At 34.8% G+C, this 17,436-nt stretch overlaps 1 protein-coding gene across 4 annotated transcripts; it reads right to left on the bottom strand.

Annotated features, from left to right (window-relative positions):
• Window positions 1-1,978: 1,978 nt before the first annotated feature.
• On the bottom strand, window positions 1,979-14,213 carry LOC109503943 (uncharacterized). Of its 4 annotated transcripts, none has more exons than XM_025298686.1 (8): window positions 13,472-13,565; window positions 4,671-4,858; window positions 4,449-4,601; window positions 4,242-4,367; window positions 2,561-2,713; window positions 2,407-2,462; window positions 2,250-2,318; window positions 1,979-2,119 (listed from the first exon to the last, which is right to left on the bottom strand). In XM_025298686.1, the coding sequence occupies exons 2-7, from the start codon at window positions 4,855-4,857 to the stop codon at window positions 2,292-2,294; spliced, it is 702 nt and encodes a 233-aa protein (XP_025154471.1). In that variant the 5' UTR covers window position 4,858; window positions 13,472-13,565; the 3' UTR covers window positions 1,979-2,119; window positions 2,250-2,291. The 4 variants fall into 4 exon arrangements, with proteins under 4 accessions (XP_025154471.1, XP_025154473.1, XP_025154472.1 ...); XM_025298688.1 differs by having other exon boundaries at window positions 4,680-4,858; XM_025298687.1 differs by lacking the exon at window positions 13,472-13,565 and adding an exon at window positions 4,932-5,015.
• Window positions 14,214-17,436: the final 3,223 nt, after the last annotated feature.

Raw genomic sequence — 17,436 nt, 5'->3', positions numbered from 1 at the left:
TTATTTTAGTTGTGATATTTCTCAAGACTTCATCAATTTAATTTTATTACACCTTAATTGCATAATATTGTTATATATAATGCAATTAAAGAATAATAAGATTAAATTGATTGTCTTTCAAAATATTATATTTAATTTAAATGATAATTATAAGGGATATATAATAATTAATAAAACTATAATAATTAATAACTAATAACTAATAATTAATAAAAATTTACAAAGAATAGTATATTTATTTTTTTAATATAGCTCTCATCCTATCACCAGACCGTCGCAACCATTCTTGTATACATATTTCTACTTCGTTGATTGTTGTATTATGCATCTTTAAAATAATAGCTACAAAGATAATAACATAGTCTATATATAAACATTTTATGACATGAAATTGCTCATCTACATCAAAATTAATAACAGGAAACATAGAATACTAAAGCCGGTTTAGTAACAACCGTAGTTAATGAATTCTTGCATTTAATTGGAAAATATTTTTAGATCTAAAAGAATATACCAATTAGATAGAAAATTTGCAAACTACGATTGTTACTAACCAGCTTTAAGTTGCCGTGTAAACATACTCATAGTTCCCAAAACGATCTGAATATATTGTAAAAAAATTAATCTTTCTCCTATAATACATTCAGTATTATATACATTAGGTTTGTTCTTTGTAGCTAAACTAGCAATCGTTACATTTGAAATGAAACAGAGATATATTTGAAATTTCTTGAGTGAGAAAGAAAATTTTATAAGATGCTTATTAAAATTTTATAAAACAAACCTCATAAAAATTTACAGATTTTTCAGGTATTTCATTTTTTATTTACAAAAGAGGAAACAGTTCGAGCATTCATTGACATATTTTTAAAAAATACCACTCGAGCGGACTCTGTCACTTAAGAGCAACAGTCCTAGCACTCTCTGGTGCAACCAGGGTAGACTGAATTTTCAAAAGAAAATTTTAGAAAATCAGCTTCCTACATTTTTCCAGGTAGTAAACATCCTGTTCTAGTAGCTCCTACCCACAGGACGTGGCAACGCTTATCGCGCAGCGGAAGTTCGTGCGATAACCAATGAACGTGCCGCTTTTCCGTAAGAGCTAGAAAGTTATTACGGAAAGTAGCATATTGTTTGGCTATCGCACGAATTTCCGCCGCGTGGTAAGTGTTGCCGCGTCCTGTGGGCAGGAGCCATTAATATATTTCTACGACAAAGAACAATAAAGGCAAAAAATTGCAGACAGCACAATGTCCGAAAGTGGAACATAAGACGTCTTTAAAACGTCTTTTAGACATATTAAAGACGTCTTATGTTCCGTTTTTGGACATTAGTGCTGTCTGCAAATATTGAGTAACATTTAATACCAATTATTGACTCCGAAAGTTTCGATTTTTTTAAAGATAACTTTTTTTTCCTGTCCACGTATATAGCTACGCAACTTCGTAGCCAATAGTTTGCGACATTATATGTCTTACATTTTTGGCTACAGTTTCTCCGCCTATTTGTGATATTTTCTCAATCTGTAATAAATATATTTCAAATCATATGATATATATTCAAAAGGTTTCATTTCATGTACAGCAATTAAAATGCATATTTGTGTTAATAATTAGCAAATAATATACGCAACTAATATACGTACAAATTGTCGCCGAACGTTATCATCCTTCAAAAGGTTATTGAATTTTCTACTTCTTACACCGTACTGAGAAGAAAATTCGGTAATAAAGATAAATCAATTTGTCGTTGTACATTATGTTGTACTTCTTTTGAATTTTCCAGAAAATGAATAATCCGGTTGAATTTACGTTCAAGTGTCATAAATTTTGAATAATATCCTCGCCGACATTTTTCTAAACAACAGAGATAAAAGAATCAAGTGATTAACATTATTGAATTAAACTATTATAATAATTCATAATAATTTTTTGTTCTGCATTATATTTACTAGTGATATAAATAAAATAAAATTTACCACAACAAGATGTGTGCTCTGAATCTATCGATTGCTTTTCTAAATTTTCTTTATTGTTTATATTATTTCCAGGTGAATTTAGTCCACGCATGTCGTGTATTTCACGAATTGAAGTGCTTGTAGAAGGGTAATTTCTCGTATCTAAAAATATTGTTAACCGAGCTGTTAAATCTTCTGTGCAATTTTGCAAATATATTGTTTATATTGTCATTAGTCAATCATTGTATTATGAATATGAAATTAATGAAAGAAAAATAAAGTTCAAGAATACCTTATAATATTGCTGAAAAACTTGCTTCCTCTTTTTTTTTATTCACATTTTTAACTGCTTGCGGCACTTCTGTAAACCAGTATGAACGATATAAAGTTATTTATGGACATTCTCATTCATTATTAAATTTATAACGTAATAACATATTAAAACATACCTTTTGAAGTTTTTTTTTTTGCTCATGATTATCGTGTGTCATTGTATTTTGCATTTCTGAAAGATATGAAAAAAATATGTAAGGTCTTTATATTTAACATTAATTTTTATATACAACTTCCCTGATCAATATAAAATAGCAATTAGTATAATACCTGTATTGCAATATTGCTCTTTATGATAAGAATCTTTGTCATAAAAATCCGATGAATCCGATAGTTTATCTTGTATTGATACATCTAAGCAACTGTCGAAGATTTGGTCGAAAGTATTTGAAGGCTTATTATTTAATGTAGTGGACTCGCATGCTACACAAACACATAAATACATATATATATTCAATCAAAATCAAGCGAATTTCTGCAGCCGTTTCTTTACTCGGGCGGCTCAATAACGAGTCGTTTTTGGATCGACTAGTGACGGGCGATAAGAAATGGGTCCTCTACAACAATGTTCAGCGCAAACGGACATGGAAACAATCAGGTGAGCATGGTGACGCAATGCCAAAGGCCAGTTTGCACCCGATGAAGGTGATGCTCTCTGTTTGGTGGGATTGCAAGGGCATAATCTATTTCGAGCTTACGAAACGATTGATTCGGACAAGTACTGTCGCCAATTAACCAATCTGAATCGAGAAATAAAAGAGAAACGTCCGATTTTGTCAAATCGCAAGGGAGTCGTCTTTCATCACGACAACGCCAGACCACACGTTTCGAAAAAGATGCTGCGCAAACTGAAGAGCCTGAAATGGGATGTCTTAACGCATCCACCGTATTCTCCTGATATCGCACCATCTGACTATCACTTGTTCCGGTCATTGCAAAATTATTTAAATGGAAAAAACTTTGACTCTTTGGAGGCCTTAAAAAACGGCGTCTCTTCGTTCTTCGAATCTAAACCGCGCAGTCTTTATGATCGAGGCATCCGTATGCTGCCAGAACGTTGGGAAAAGATTATAGAAAACGATGGAGAATATATCATTGATTGAATAAAGATTTTTGTTTGCCTAATCACTGTGTGACTTTTACTCACAAACTCCGCACGAACTTTTGCACTCACCCAATACACAGTCATATAATTAAAATATAATTGATATCATTTCAAGGTGTTTACTTGGAAATGTTCTGCAAATATTTTATAAGATTTTATAAATTTCTTAACATAATAAACACTTTGCATTCATACAGGGTGTCTGGTATTTTGTTAAGCAGACGCCACGTAAAGGTAGATTAGGTCAAACTCAAAAAAATTCCTCTACCATTTTGGGAATTAGTAGTAAAAATAAAATAAAATAAAAATAAAAAGTAAAATTTTAGGTTATTTATAAAAAAGTTCATATTATTGATCACGCGGCATAGAGTAGATGAACTGTAGTAACAATATCTGCCACTGTGTGCTTGTATTAGATCAAAATAAGTAAACAAAGTCTTCTATCATTTTACAAATAATCATGTACATTTTTAGTTATTAATTAAAGAAGATTGATGCATTATTATGCACAGTCATGTACCAATTTTTTTTTATTAATAACTAAAAATCTACATGATTATTTGCAAAATTAGGATTTTCTTTTTCAGCTTTGTCTAATATATAAGCACATAGTAACAGACGTTATTATCATACTTTATTTACTGTATTGCGCGTTATCATTAACGAATCGTTATCGTTATCGTTAACGAATCTTCTTTGATTAATAACTCAAAATATTACATGGTTGTTCGTAAAATAATAAGAGGATTTTTGATTCATTTTGACCTTATCTACTTATATACGGCGACTGTTTAGTGAGTTACCGGACACTATGTGTTGTATTATGTACAAAGATTAATGATAAACCTGATTGATGATTGGTGATTGTCGGCAATTTATTAATCGGTTCACTTAATGAATTGGATACATATCCGCTTTCTATTGATGGAATGTAATTTGAGGGCATTGTAATTTTGCTCTTTTTTGGTTCATCTAGAAATATCCATAATTGTTAACTTTTGTATTATCATTTTTATATATCGCATTTATTATACACATGTGTCCTATAAATACCTTCGCTACTCGATGTGTCGCCATAAAACTTTCGTTTTTTAATAAGCCTCTTTTTCAAAGCATTTTCTGTTCGTGTCTGTAATATAATATTGTCGTCTGACGCAGACATGTCGCTTATTGCTTTTTCTACCAACCGTGCATTTTGGTACGTTCCTGTAATATGTTTTTAAATATTAATTTTTTTTCAGATTTTTATGTAAGATATAAAAATATGAAACGAACTATAAGGACCAAAACTTTTGTGATATGTGAATTCATCCCAATCAGCACATGGTGACCATTTTTTCATACAGGCTTGAGTAAGCTGTTTGCTTTTCTTCGGCATTTGAAATGTACATTGTTCAAAATCTGCCCATGTTGTTGGTACTGTTATGCAGTATGTATCATACAGCAGTACGTAAAATGTCATTCTGAAACATTATATATATATACTTACACACATATATAAGGTAACTTAGGATAAGATGCCTACTTTCTACTTACTTTTTATAACATATAAGGGAATGTTATTGAGTTATCAATTTATTTAATATAAAATTAGCATTTATATGTAACATAATATTAACAGCTGAGCAGTATTTTTATTTTAACGACGAATGTAATAACGGCATGCAACACCATGAAGTTCTGTTTTTAAATGGAAGTTGAACGGCTTTATTCATGATTTCTGTAATTGGCCACATCATCAAGTCTGATAAATTTTGAACTACATATATGTCCATATTTCGTGACTCGCAAGGATAGAATGGGAAATTATTTTTTGTCAACAATTTTCTTCCGATAATGACAGCTGTTTCTTTTTCGTTGTAACAAATATGTTCAATAGCAACAATTGTTTTATCTTTCAGATAACAACAGTTATTTGGTTTCTTGTCTGTCAATATAAAGTCGCTGAATTGAATCATACGATAAGCATTGGTACAATTCATTGGTAGAACTTTTAAACATTTCTTTTTCAATATAGGTATACTATATTTGTTACAATCATTTTGTATAACTTCATTATAATTTTCTGAAATTCTTTTATATAACTGTTGTAGTGGTTTATCTGCTTTTCTAAGCATTTTTTTTATTGATTGCATGTAGTTTTCGAAAGGAAAAGCAGAAAAATCATCCAATGGTCCAAACATCAGTACGTCTTCATTTATGTGAATTAAATTGTGTACATTATAAATTATAGTATCATTGCCATACAAGTGTTTAAATATTTCTACAAATTGAATTAGTAGATCTCTGCTATATCGATTGTTACGAAAGCAATCCACTGGATGACATAATATCCGCATTGAACAATGTAATGCATTGAAGTGTAGTAAATTATCTTCTGGCAAAATATTTAGCAGCACGACTGGTCCCAGATATAATAAAAATACTCGCAGTTCTGTTGCTTTCCAATGAGTCAATTCATCTAAAGAACGTGGTTTTCGAGCAAACTCGTTCGGTATCCATTTCCTCATTGCAATTAATATTTCCGACAACTCTGTTAATTTGTGTCCACTTAATCTGGATGTCTGATATCCACTTAGCCACAATAGCAATAGTTTCTTCATGACTCCTAGACATACTAAGTGCATATAATCCAAAGGAAAACATGAAACCATTGGCAGCTGTACTGACTCAAAAGGAGATATACCAGTATGATGATCTTCTTGTACTCTAGTCTTACAATTGTCATCAGTTCGAAGAGGCGTTGTAGATTCCAAAAATAACATGTGATGATTTAAATAGATGCCTTCTTGCATACATTTTCCGCATCCAAAATATCCATTGTGTGATTTCGTGCAAGTTACGAATGCTCTTGCAGGACTATCGCAAATTATACTTCTAATTTGTACAGTGTATCTTTTTCCATTTAAAATGAGTCCTTCATTTCTGAGAAAATCATATTCTTGACAAAAAGGTGTTAAAAAAGCATCTACAGAAGGTGGTTTTGAGTACCCATGATAAGCACTAATTACAAATGGTTTAAATATCTTATCACCGTGAATTTTGCCCAATATTGGCCAAATTTGACTTTTACTGCTCTTGGATATTGGCAATCCATCAATATTTAAGTCTATCATAATAACTTCATTTATCACGATGAACTTGGTGCGTATCAGTTGTTCAGTTATTGCCTCTTTCAAACCGTAATGAAAAAAGTTTCGCTTCTCTGCCGATACCTTTATAATACTATTTCTTGGTGTATTTAAAAGCGTTCTTGCACTTTTTGGCATATCGGTGTGACCATATGTACGCAATTTACTTAATAATTCTGACAAAGCAGTGTGACTAATGTTATATTTTAGTGTCCAAGAACGTAACCAATTGGAAAGTTTTGCAGTTTTATTGGTATTTTCTTCAATATTTTCTTTATCTTCCTCTTCCAGAGTAACATGAATATTAGGTCTTGCAACATCGGCAGAAAACACATTCAAAGTATTGCCTGAATTAGAGTCATCAGATAAAGTACAGTGTGTTATAGGTACATTTATACCAGCTAGCGATTCTAAGCTAGCGACTTCTATATTAACTGTAGATTTATCTACATGTTTGACTGTAGATTTATCTACAGTTGTTTTACGCTCGTATCTTTCATAAGCTTCAAGACGTTGATTTTTTTGCCGCGAAAACTTTTCAGCATCTGTGAATTAAAGCATAATATGATAACATTAATAAGATATTTAAAGGACACATTATGGTTATTTACATTGACAGACAAGAAACCAAACAACTGTTATTTGAAATCTGTTAATTGTTATCTGAAAGATAAAACGATTGTTGTTACTGAACATATTTGTTACAACGAAAAAGAAACACCTGTCATTATGGAAAGAAAATTGTTGACAACAAATAGTTTGCCATTCTATCTTTGCGAGTCACGAAATGTTATGGAAATGGGATCAAATTGGCTTAAATTTTAATATGATGTAAGTTTTGATTAACTGATAAAAAGTCTTAATGGTTATCGGACTAAATAATCAAACGTTTTTTAGTTACAACGACTCAAATATTCAAAATTGACCTCCATTCTGAAGCAATATTACATAATGATAAGTACTTGAGATTTGTTGTGTTTCATTCCTTTCAGTCTTTATTCACACTTTCATTCACGCATCCACACACATACGCACGCACGCACGCACGCACGCACGCACGCACGTACGCACACACACACACACATACACACACAGGAATATATGCAAAATTATGGCACTCATGATAGTCATTTTTCTTCAAAAGTATGTGTGCGTGCATGTAAAAAGATATATAGATAACAATTTAACCATTAAACGCCATATTACACAAGACACTACGATATGGCATACCTTTCTAATTCAATTTTTAAATTCAATTTTAAAAAAATTGTTTATAAGTTTCATAACAATAAATATATTATAACAAATCCTTTTCAATCGGAACACAAGATATTAATAAACATATCTTTTTACTAATAAAGATACATATATTACTGCTAAAGTAATATATGTATCTTAATTAGTAAGAAAAATTAGAATGTTATGTGTTTAGTATAAATATAAAAACGAGTTTAACTGTTAAAACCTCAATATACTTTATTGTACTGTTCAATTTAATATGTAATTTATGATTTGAAATATTTATATTTCATTTTTATACTTAGTGAAACTAAAGGAAAAATAATATGTGAGAGCTAGTGCAGTTATCAGTGCATAAATTATGGTATTTATTAATAACAACTGATAATAAATACAAGATAATAAAACATGTGTAAACAAAGTTAATATCCACGATATTATGTTGAAATAATAAAAATAAATCGAATAGTTAAAGTAATTAGAGTTATAAAAAAGCAAGTAATTTTTTAGTACCCTTAATATAAACATGTAAGTATAAATAAATAAATATATATATATACAGGGTGTTTGATAGCTGATCATGCAGATGAAAGTTGGAGATAGATTGGGTGTAGCCGAGAAGAAAAGTCATCTACCATAATGTCAAATTGGCAATAGTTACCGAGTTATTAATTAAAACATGTGAGCCAATGAGCGCGTAGAGAGCGGAGGGCGGTCGCAGTAAGCACGTAGACATTTGATACAGGCGGAGTCAGTGAGTGGCGGTAGACAAGCGCGCGCGGCGAGGGGCAACGTAAGCGATAAGAGGCGATCGCGCGCGACGAGGAGCGAGCGAGCTTTTTCTTTATAGCTTTTTCCTTGTAGCTCGCTCGCTCCTCGTCGTTCGCGCTCGCTCGCTCCTCGTCGCGCGCGTTCGCCTCTTGTTGTTTACGTTGCCTCTCGTCGCGCGCGCTCGCCTACCGCCACTCGCTGGCTCCGCCTGTATCAAATGTCTATGTGCTTACTGCGGTCGCCCTCCGCTCTCTACGCGCTCATTGGCTCATATGTTTTAATTAATAACTCGATAACTATTGGCAATTTGACATTGTGGTACATGACTTTTCTTCTCGACTATACCCAATCTATCTCCAACTTTCGTCTGCATGATCAGCTATCAAACACCCTGTATATATACATATATGTAGACGTCTTCAATGCATTAATAGTGAAATATAGATATAGAATGTCCTATATATATATATATACACTCAAACGCAAAAAACCCGGTACACTAAAAATTTGGGAAAAAATTACAAAATTTCAAATGATCATAACTTGGTAAATAATGAAGATACAAATATGCGCAGAAATGCAAAATGAAGCTTGAAACGTCCTCTTTAAGAATATCTGATTGGCAATTATGCTCGGACATTTTTTTCAAAATGGCGGATGATAAAATGAGAGGATGCAAAATTGATAATCAAAGGTCCGTGTTTGCGATGGTGCATGGTATGCATCAGGTATCGCAGCGTAATGGGACCAAATGCACATGAAAGTATAGAGTGTTATCTTTAAAATGCTACTTTACCGAGCTCGATGTGATCATTTTTCACTGAGTTGTTCCAAATTTTGCTAAAAATGCGGTTTTCTTGTTAAATTTACATAATTCAGTGAATAAGTATCGCATCAGGCTCTATAACGAAGTATTTTAAAGAAAACGTTCTATACTTTTAGGTACTTTTCGTCCCATTGAGCTGCGACACTTACTTTGCTCCATGCGCCGTCGCACGCTCGAACCTTTTTTTAGCAACTTTTCATGTTCTCCTTTTTATCACCCGCCATTTTGAAAAAATATCGTTGCGCACAATTTCGATAGATCTTTCGAAAAGTACGGTTTCAAAGCTTTCAAACCGTTTTTGAAATTTGCTGCTAGGATATTTAGGTGTCGAGACATTCAATTTCGAATTTGCAACAAATGTCGATTCTGCGAGGCTTAAGGGGCTAAGAGGCTCTGCGGTTCGTTTGGCTCTTTCATAATTTCAATAGCTGTGTTCATGTTTCTCTATATAATAATTTACATAACCTGCACAATATATTCAATGATTTGCATTTATTATTTTGAAAGCCAGGGAAATGAAAGTAAAATTCAATTTAGGTTCTTCATTTTGCATAATCGATATTACGTAATAAAGATGAATTGCGTTTTAAGATACCGCTGTCATTAGCTCAAATTATGGTTGTAAGTCTTCCCAATATAAACCGCATGGAGTTTTACTGGTAGGAAAAGTCCCATTGTATGTTGTGTGTGTGTGTGTGTGTGTGTGTTTGTATACCACAAGGATAAGGACCCCGTGGTTCGTCAGCTCCACAGTATTTCAAGATTTCACACCCTCCTTGTGGTGTGTGTGTGTGTGTGTGTGTGTGTGTGGTGTTACAGCAGAGATAAGGACCCCGCAGTTCGTCACTCCTGCAGTAATTAATGATTCCAAATCCTCTCTGCTGTGTGTGTGGTGTGTGTGTACTAATAGTGGGTATGACTGCCTCATGCGCGTATTACCTCATTCATACGATCAGACATACTCCTTATTAGTCTTTTAATTTCATCCTGCGTAATTGTATTCCATTCGTTTTCGAGAATTATTCGCAGTTCTCGCAGTGACTGAGGAGCAGGTACGTGATTTCGTACTTTCCTGCCGAGGTTGTCCTATAAGTGTTCGATTGGATTTAAATCTGGACTATTTGCTGGCCAATCGAGTCGATTTATGCCAACTTCATCGAAGAAATCAAGCACTGTTCTCGCAGTGTGTGGTCGAGCATTGTCTTGCATAAACAAGAAGTTCTCTCCGATAAAGGGTGCGTACGGAACAACATACGGAATGAGTATGTCTTCTACGTATATATCTGCGTTCATATTCTTGTCAAAAAGTGCAGATCTGTATGAGCATTAGCTGGAATTCCTGCCCAAATCATTACAGAGCCTCCATTGTAGCTATGCCTCTCACTTACCGTACAGTCTGCAAATCGTTTTACACCGCGACGATAAACTCGTTCTCGTCCATCTGGAGAATAGACACAAAAACGAGATTCATCGTTAAAGAGTACTTTGCTCCAGTCTGCGTAAGTCCAGTCTCTATGCTCAACTGCAAAATTGAGTCGAGCTATGCGATGGTGACATTTAAGCAAAGGTACAGCTGCTGGCCTGCGCGAAAGCAGATTTTATTCCTTTAATCTTCTCCGAGCGGTGTTAACGGATACATTAATGTTGCGGACATCCCTTAAATTGTTTCTAATTTGAACAGATGTTCGATGTCTGTCTCTTAATGAATTTGAAACAATAAATCGGTCATCATTGTGATTGGTACATCGAGGACGTCCCGAACCAGGCCTTCTATGGAAAGAATTGGTTTGTAAGTACCTGGCATAAGCACGTTGCACAGTTGACACTGACAAATCAAGTGCCTGAGCAACGTACCTTCGACTTCTGCCATCTTCAATTAAAGCAATAACTTGAGCAGCCTTTTCAGGATTTATCGTCGCCATAATCGACGCAATAATTTCGATGCGAAACAATCAATTATGGTTTAAATTGATGAAGTTGCACGAAGCAACGCGCCTCGAAAGGAAAAGATCACGGAAAAAGAAAAGTCGCACGAGGCAGCGCTTATCGGAGTGAACACGTTCGGAAAAGGAAAATTGTTTGTCGTTGTTTATTGTCTTGGCATATACATTTAAGAAAAATCCAGTCAAGCCAGGCGTTAAAGCCCGGCACACCGACAGAATCTCAGTCAAGCCAGAACGTAAGCCCGGCGTACTGACAAACTCGCGAAGTCCAGCGTACAAGAGATAGTGCCACTATCGGCGGTGGACCGTACGAAGGCCAAAAGCTGTACGAAGGCAATCTCTGATCGTCTCCGCGGGCACTCTTATATGCCCTGGGCAGCTCGAACTCGTGTGCGAGCCGAGGGGCTCGCGCGCGCGACAACCCAGATCGCCGCGTTGCGGCGGCTCCGTGGACTAGGAGCGCCAGGGAATTTCGACGTTCAGGTGGCGTCCAGCGACTCGGCATCCCGCGCGCCGGGTCACCGCGAACTCAGGCGCGATCCTGAACAGCATATTCAAGCTGTGTACCATAATGGCCAATCGTACGGAGAAGGTAGAGAGCTAGGGACAGCTTCGCGAACTAAAGTGTATACCACAGTGATCATGCGTAACTGAAGGGTAAAGAATGATAACTTTTGATAAAAATTAAATTTCCAATTCGCAAAATTGTGTAAATTATTGTATAGAGAATAATGAACGCGGCTATTGAAATTATGAAAGAGCCAAACGAACCGCAGAGCCTCTTAGCCCCTTAAGCCTCGCTGAATCGACATTTGTTGCAAATTCGAAATTGAATATCTCGACACTTAAATATCCTAGCAGCAAATTTCAAACGGTTTGAAAACTTTGAAACCGTACTTTTCGAAAGATCTATCGAAATTGTGCGCAACGATATTTTTTCAAAATGGTGGGTGATAAAGAGGAGAACATGAAAAGTTGCTAAAAAAAGGTTCGAGCGTGCGACGGCGCATGGAGCAAAGTAAGTGTCGCAGCTCAATGGGACGAAAAGTACCTAAAAGTATAGAATGTTTTCTTTAAAATACTTCGTTATAGAGCTTGATGCGATACTTATTCACTGAATTATGTAAATTTAACAAGAAAACCGCATTTTTAGCAAAATTTGGAACAACTCAGTGAAAAATGATCACATCGAGCTCGGTAAAGTAGCATTTTAAAGATAACACTCTATACTTTCATGTGCATTTGGTCCCATTACACATACGATACCATGCACCATCGCAAACACGGACCTTTGATTATCAATTTTGCATCCTCTCATTTTATCATCCGCCATTTTGAAAAAAATGGCCGAGCATAATTGCCAATCAGATATTCTTAAAGAGGACGTTTCAAGCTTCATTTTGCATTTCTGCGCATATTTGTATCTTCATTATTTACCAAGTTATGATCATTTGAAATTTTGTAATTTTTTCCCAAATTTTTAGTGTACCGGGTTTTTTGCGTTTGAGTGTATATATATATATATATATATATAAAGCGTTAATCAGACTTTAAAATCATTATATTTAAATGTTTATCATTATATTTCTGAAGTGATTAAAAATATTATACTAATATTTCTATATACATTTTTCAATCAGCCCAAAAATATGATTGTAAACACTCAGATGTAATGTAATTTTAAAAGTCTGACTAGTGCAAATAATTTCATATCTGCATCAAACATATTTCGTATCTGTATGAAACATTCATATGATTCAGGTAGCACCGTGATGTTCTATTGGTTAAAATAAATGTCCTTAAAACATCATTTGACATCACCTTGCTTTCTGGGTGTTATTTCTGTCTTTTATTTTGTTACATTCTTTCGCTATGAGTAAAATACATATAGCATGTTTGATACAGATATGGAATTATTCATGCTAGTCAGACTTTTGAAATTACTTTTGAAAGCAGGGTAGAACTCAAATAGCCAAACCTGCAAAAGCAGATTTTGCGTAGAATTGTTAGCAAACTGTGAAGAGAAAGGCAACAGCATCCTGAGGATATAGATGTCTATGGATCTATCGACAGGTCCTGCATCAATTTCCTGTCACCAATCTGATGTCAGTTTGCGCACAAATTGTTTACTGGGAATACAAATATCTGATTGATTTTTATACTTACTTTGCTCTGTGTTCTGCAAGTGGATAAAGGAACTCCAGGAACAAATCTTAACTGAGCAACTTTGTTCTGTACACAGTTCTCTTCTTCTGCATATCTTTTGTATATCACCGTAAAAAAACAAGAATTACAATAAAAATAACAATAGTTTACATGCATAAAATATAAAGCATTCACATTAAAATAGAAAAGAAATATCATAATATCACAATAGAAAAATGCGCAATTTTGAGGTTAACTACATTAGAAAAACAAATATCCTGTTTTATCCGTTTGCTAAATTGATGATAAACCGAAATGAATGTGTATGTTTTAAAATGCTGGAATTGAGAATTAATTGTTTTTACATTTTTTGTGCAACTATCTAAAAATACAACCTCAAAGTCTATGACATGGTTTTTTGTGACAATTATTTAACACATGTAAAAAACTATTAAAAATATCTATCAAACAATCTTAAATCTTATTTAATACAATATTACATAAGAAATATAATATAATATAATAGGAAAGAAAAAGAAAAATTACCTTTGAAAAATGATGCGATAAAACACGTAAGTAAGGCACGACATATATAGACATCCAGTTGATATTGGAAAGGTTGCACGCGCATGCGTGACGATCTTTATTCGAAAGAAAGCGACAAAGAGCTTTTCTGTCTTTCTTTTCCAAATTCTCTTTCTCTCTCTTTCGAATAGAGATTCATCACGCATATGCGTGCAGCCTCTCCAATATCAAAACACTGCAGGGATCGGTACTGCTAACACCGGAAAATAACAGATTTTATATATTTTCAAAAGAGATCTTTTAGTCAACTTCTTGTTCTGTTCAAAGGCAATATTTTATTTCCAGAAAATACTTGACCCTAAGTCGACTTACAGCTGGTAATTAAAGTCGACAAAAAGCCATTCTAGAAATAGTCAGCTAAACGTCGACTTTAGACAGTCGACTTAAAGTTGGCTAAAAAAAGTCGGCTATTAGTCGTCAAACAATCACTTGTGCTGTGTGGGATCATTCTGATTTATCTCAAAATGACTATTTTTTTATATCATAATGATATTATTATGATTTTTTGTTCTTCCTGGGTAACAGAAATTAGCGCGCAACAACGAGATAGCGAGAGAATGCGAGATAGCCGCGGGCGACGAACCGCTCGGTCACGTAGGAAAATCAGGTAAGAAAATGTTAAAACATAATAACAAAAAATATATTAAATACGACGTCATTCCAATGATGTCAGTTTCAGGTCCCAACCAGCATAGCTATAGTGCGTGCAGCAGCGCGCACACAAGCGAACTACCGTATACGTGCGCCTACCCGTCACGAACTATAACACTCGGCGCTTCGGCTAAGCTCGAGCGGTGGAAGAGTGCAGACGACGCTGCTCTTTTTCTCTCACGATCTATTAGCTATAGCTAACGCGCCAGCTGTGAAAATAATGCCTAGGCGTCTTTAATGTATTTCGCCAGTCCTTCCTTGCGCGTGCGTTCTCTTCCTACCTAATTAATTGTCGTATTAAATAGGAAGCTTTTTACATATAAAATATATAAAAAAATAAAGAAATGAAAAATAGAAAGAACATAAAAAATAAAGAATAGAAATCCACTCTTGGTCAATATATACGCATTTTCCTTAAAAAAACTTGGTTATTAATATGTAAAAATTATTTAATATGCAAAAAAATAGATTGCCAAATTAAATTATATATTTTCTATTTCGTAAAAGGTATTCTGTTAATATACTTTTTACTTTACTAATAGCAAAATAATTATAAGCAACAGAAAAAGATGTTTCTGCAGTAATCGTTTTTTGTTGTTTCAATTTTATAAATGGACTAAGTTAATTTTATTTGAAATATCCCAAATTGAAACTTTTGATTCTACATGAAGCCTGTATATTGCAGAATTGTATTTCTTTAATGCTATTAATTGGAAGTTATTTTCTCCATGTTGAGACATAAAGAACTTTTCTGGAACATATAGACTTGACATGGGACCAAATATTTTGACTCGGAAAAACATTTTTCGTATATTCTTTTGAATATACGAGGGTAGTTCCAGAAGTACCTGACCTAACAAAGAAAGTACAAAAAATTTGGGAAAAAATATCTTTATTTCTCTACATATCTCCTTTTAGCTCAATACACTTTTCCCAGCGATGTGCAATAGCTTCGATACCCTGTTTATAGTGGGAATCGTCGAGCTCCTCAAAATAGCCATCAAGCCACCTTGGTCCATTGTTTTGACTGTTCTTTCGTCTCAGGTGTGAAATGATGGACCCATGTTTCATCCATGGTTATGAATCGACGCAAAAACTCGGCTTTATTACAGCGAAACTTCGCCCAACACTCGATTGAAACATCCTCACTACGCTGTTTTTGTTCCAATCGCGGCACCCATCTTGCACACAGCTTTCATATGTCTAAATTTTCAGTCAATAAATGAAGGAGCAGACTCCCCCAGAGTAGAATCTAGCTCCGCTTTGATATTGGTTGGACTGAGGCCTTCCAAATGAAAGTATTGTATCACATAACGATGGCCAATTTTTTCCATGTTTACAAATTCACTGAGAGCGTTCACTATTGATGGTTGACAAACAAATACTAAACAACGTAGCGTCGTCAAACTTCAAACTTAAGCTTTATAAGGTTGGTACTTTCTATCATAGTCATTCTTTTCAAACAACCGCTATTTATACGTCAGGTACTTCTGGGACTATTCTCGTATTTAAAGATATACTGAAGATTTCCTGCATTTATTAATGTTATATTAAAAATTTGTATATGTAATATACAATGTTATACAATTAACACACGCCGACACAGGCGTGTTAATTTGACACATCGTTTTCTACAGCGCGCGTATGCTTTATCATTGCTTACGTAGTCTCAAGAATAACAGCCTGGTTGCGCGAGGTAGGGCTTGGCTAATATTTCTTATTATTATTCCAAATTATTTTTATCATAGCGGACGGACAATGCAGCTTCCCCATCTCTTGTTTCTTAACAATAAGCACGAAGTATGGGAAAGTTGTGTTATAACCATTAACAACTTTTCTAATCGTTATCTTTATAACTCCGCAGTATAAGCATTGTGATTCTACGAATCTCATAACTGTTTTGCGTCAGCAGCACGGCCCAGCTTCGCTCTCAGGGATCTTGGATGGAAGACAAAGCATATCACGTCGGAATTCTCCACCTTGTTTCTTTCATCCGACATCTCGCTAAACCTTACGTTTTAAATCCGGTTATTAAATCAAAGCGTTAGAAATGTAGTGTAAAGAAGTAAAAACCTATCACTATAAAATTGTACTACTCCGGTTGCCGCTCTGCATTAGAATTATTAAACTTATTATGCCGAATTCGCCAGGAACGCTTCCTTGGCCTGTCATTGTGTCGCGTCGTATCTAAATTTGCGATTGCCGCATTATTGTCCACCCGCGGTTGACTATAAAATTGTAAACGTTTTCATTCTAAGATAACTGAACTGTTTAGGCGACACTTTGGCGGGGTACTTATCGTTGTTGTATCCGGGTATCGAGTAACTCGCGTCTTGCTCCGACACAAAGAAGAAAGACTCCTCGGGCCGTTGGCGAGCCGCCCGCTTCTTCACTCTCGTTGAGGCCGTCACACGTTTCGGACGCGTGCTCACAAGCCTTTCCTTAACTATTGTACTTAGAGAACTTTCAAGTTCCATCATCTCGTGACCGTCTCTCATATTCTCGTATATCTCCTTCCTTCTTTCTGGTTCTTTCTCATTACAATTGTTGCAATCAAGTATATTCGTGATTTCAACCAATTTCTCGATCTTCTTAATTAAATCGTAAAAGAAAAGAGAGACGCGGCTTTCGGAAGCCGGGAGTGCGATTATCGCGAGCGTTCGACGTTCCATCATCTCAGCTGGGAGGAACGCAGGCACGTACGAGGGCTCTTCTTTTTTTCGTCACGCAGGGGAAATCCTCATGGATAC

This window comes from Harpegnathos saltator, unplaced genomic scaffold (assembly GCF_003227715.2).
Source record: "Harpegnathos saltator strain DR-91 unplaced genomic scaffold, Hsal_v8.6 scaffold234, whole genome shotgun sequence".
NCBI classification, from domain to species: domain Eukaryota; kingdom Metazoa; phylum Arthropoda; class Insecta; order Hymenoptera; family Formicidae; genus Harpegnathos; species Harpegnathos saltator.
The sequence above is the reverse complement of the archived record's forward strand: the minus strand, read 5'-3'. Positions and strand labels throughout refer to the sequence as shown.

Coding starts and splice junctions, on each gene's coding strand:
- LOC109503943 (XM_025298685.1), bottom strand. CDS start 14,050: ATGTCTATATATGTCGTGCCTTACTTACGTGTTTTATCGCATCATTTT. Junction 13,566..13,996: donor TATCGCATCATTTTTCAAAG/GTAATTTTTCTT, acceptor GATATACAAAAG/ATATGCAGAAGAAGAGAACT. Junction 7,072..13,471: donor CTTGCAGAACACAGAGCAAA/GTAAGTATAAAA, acceptor TTTAATTCACAG/ATGCTGAAAAGTTTTCGCGG.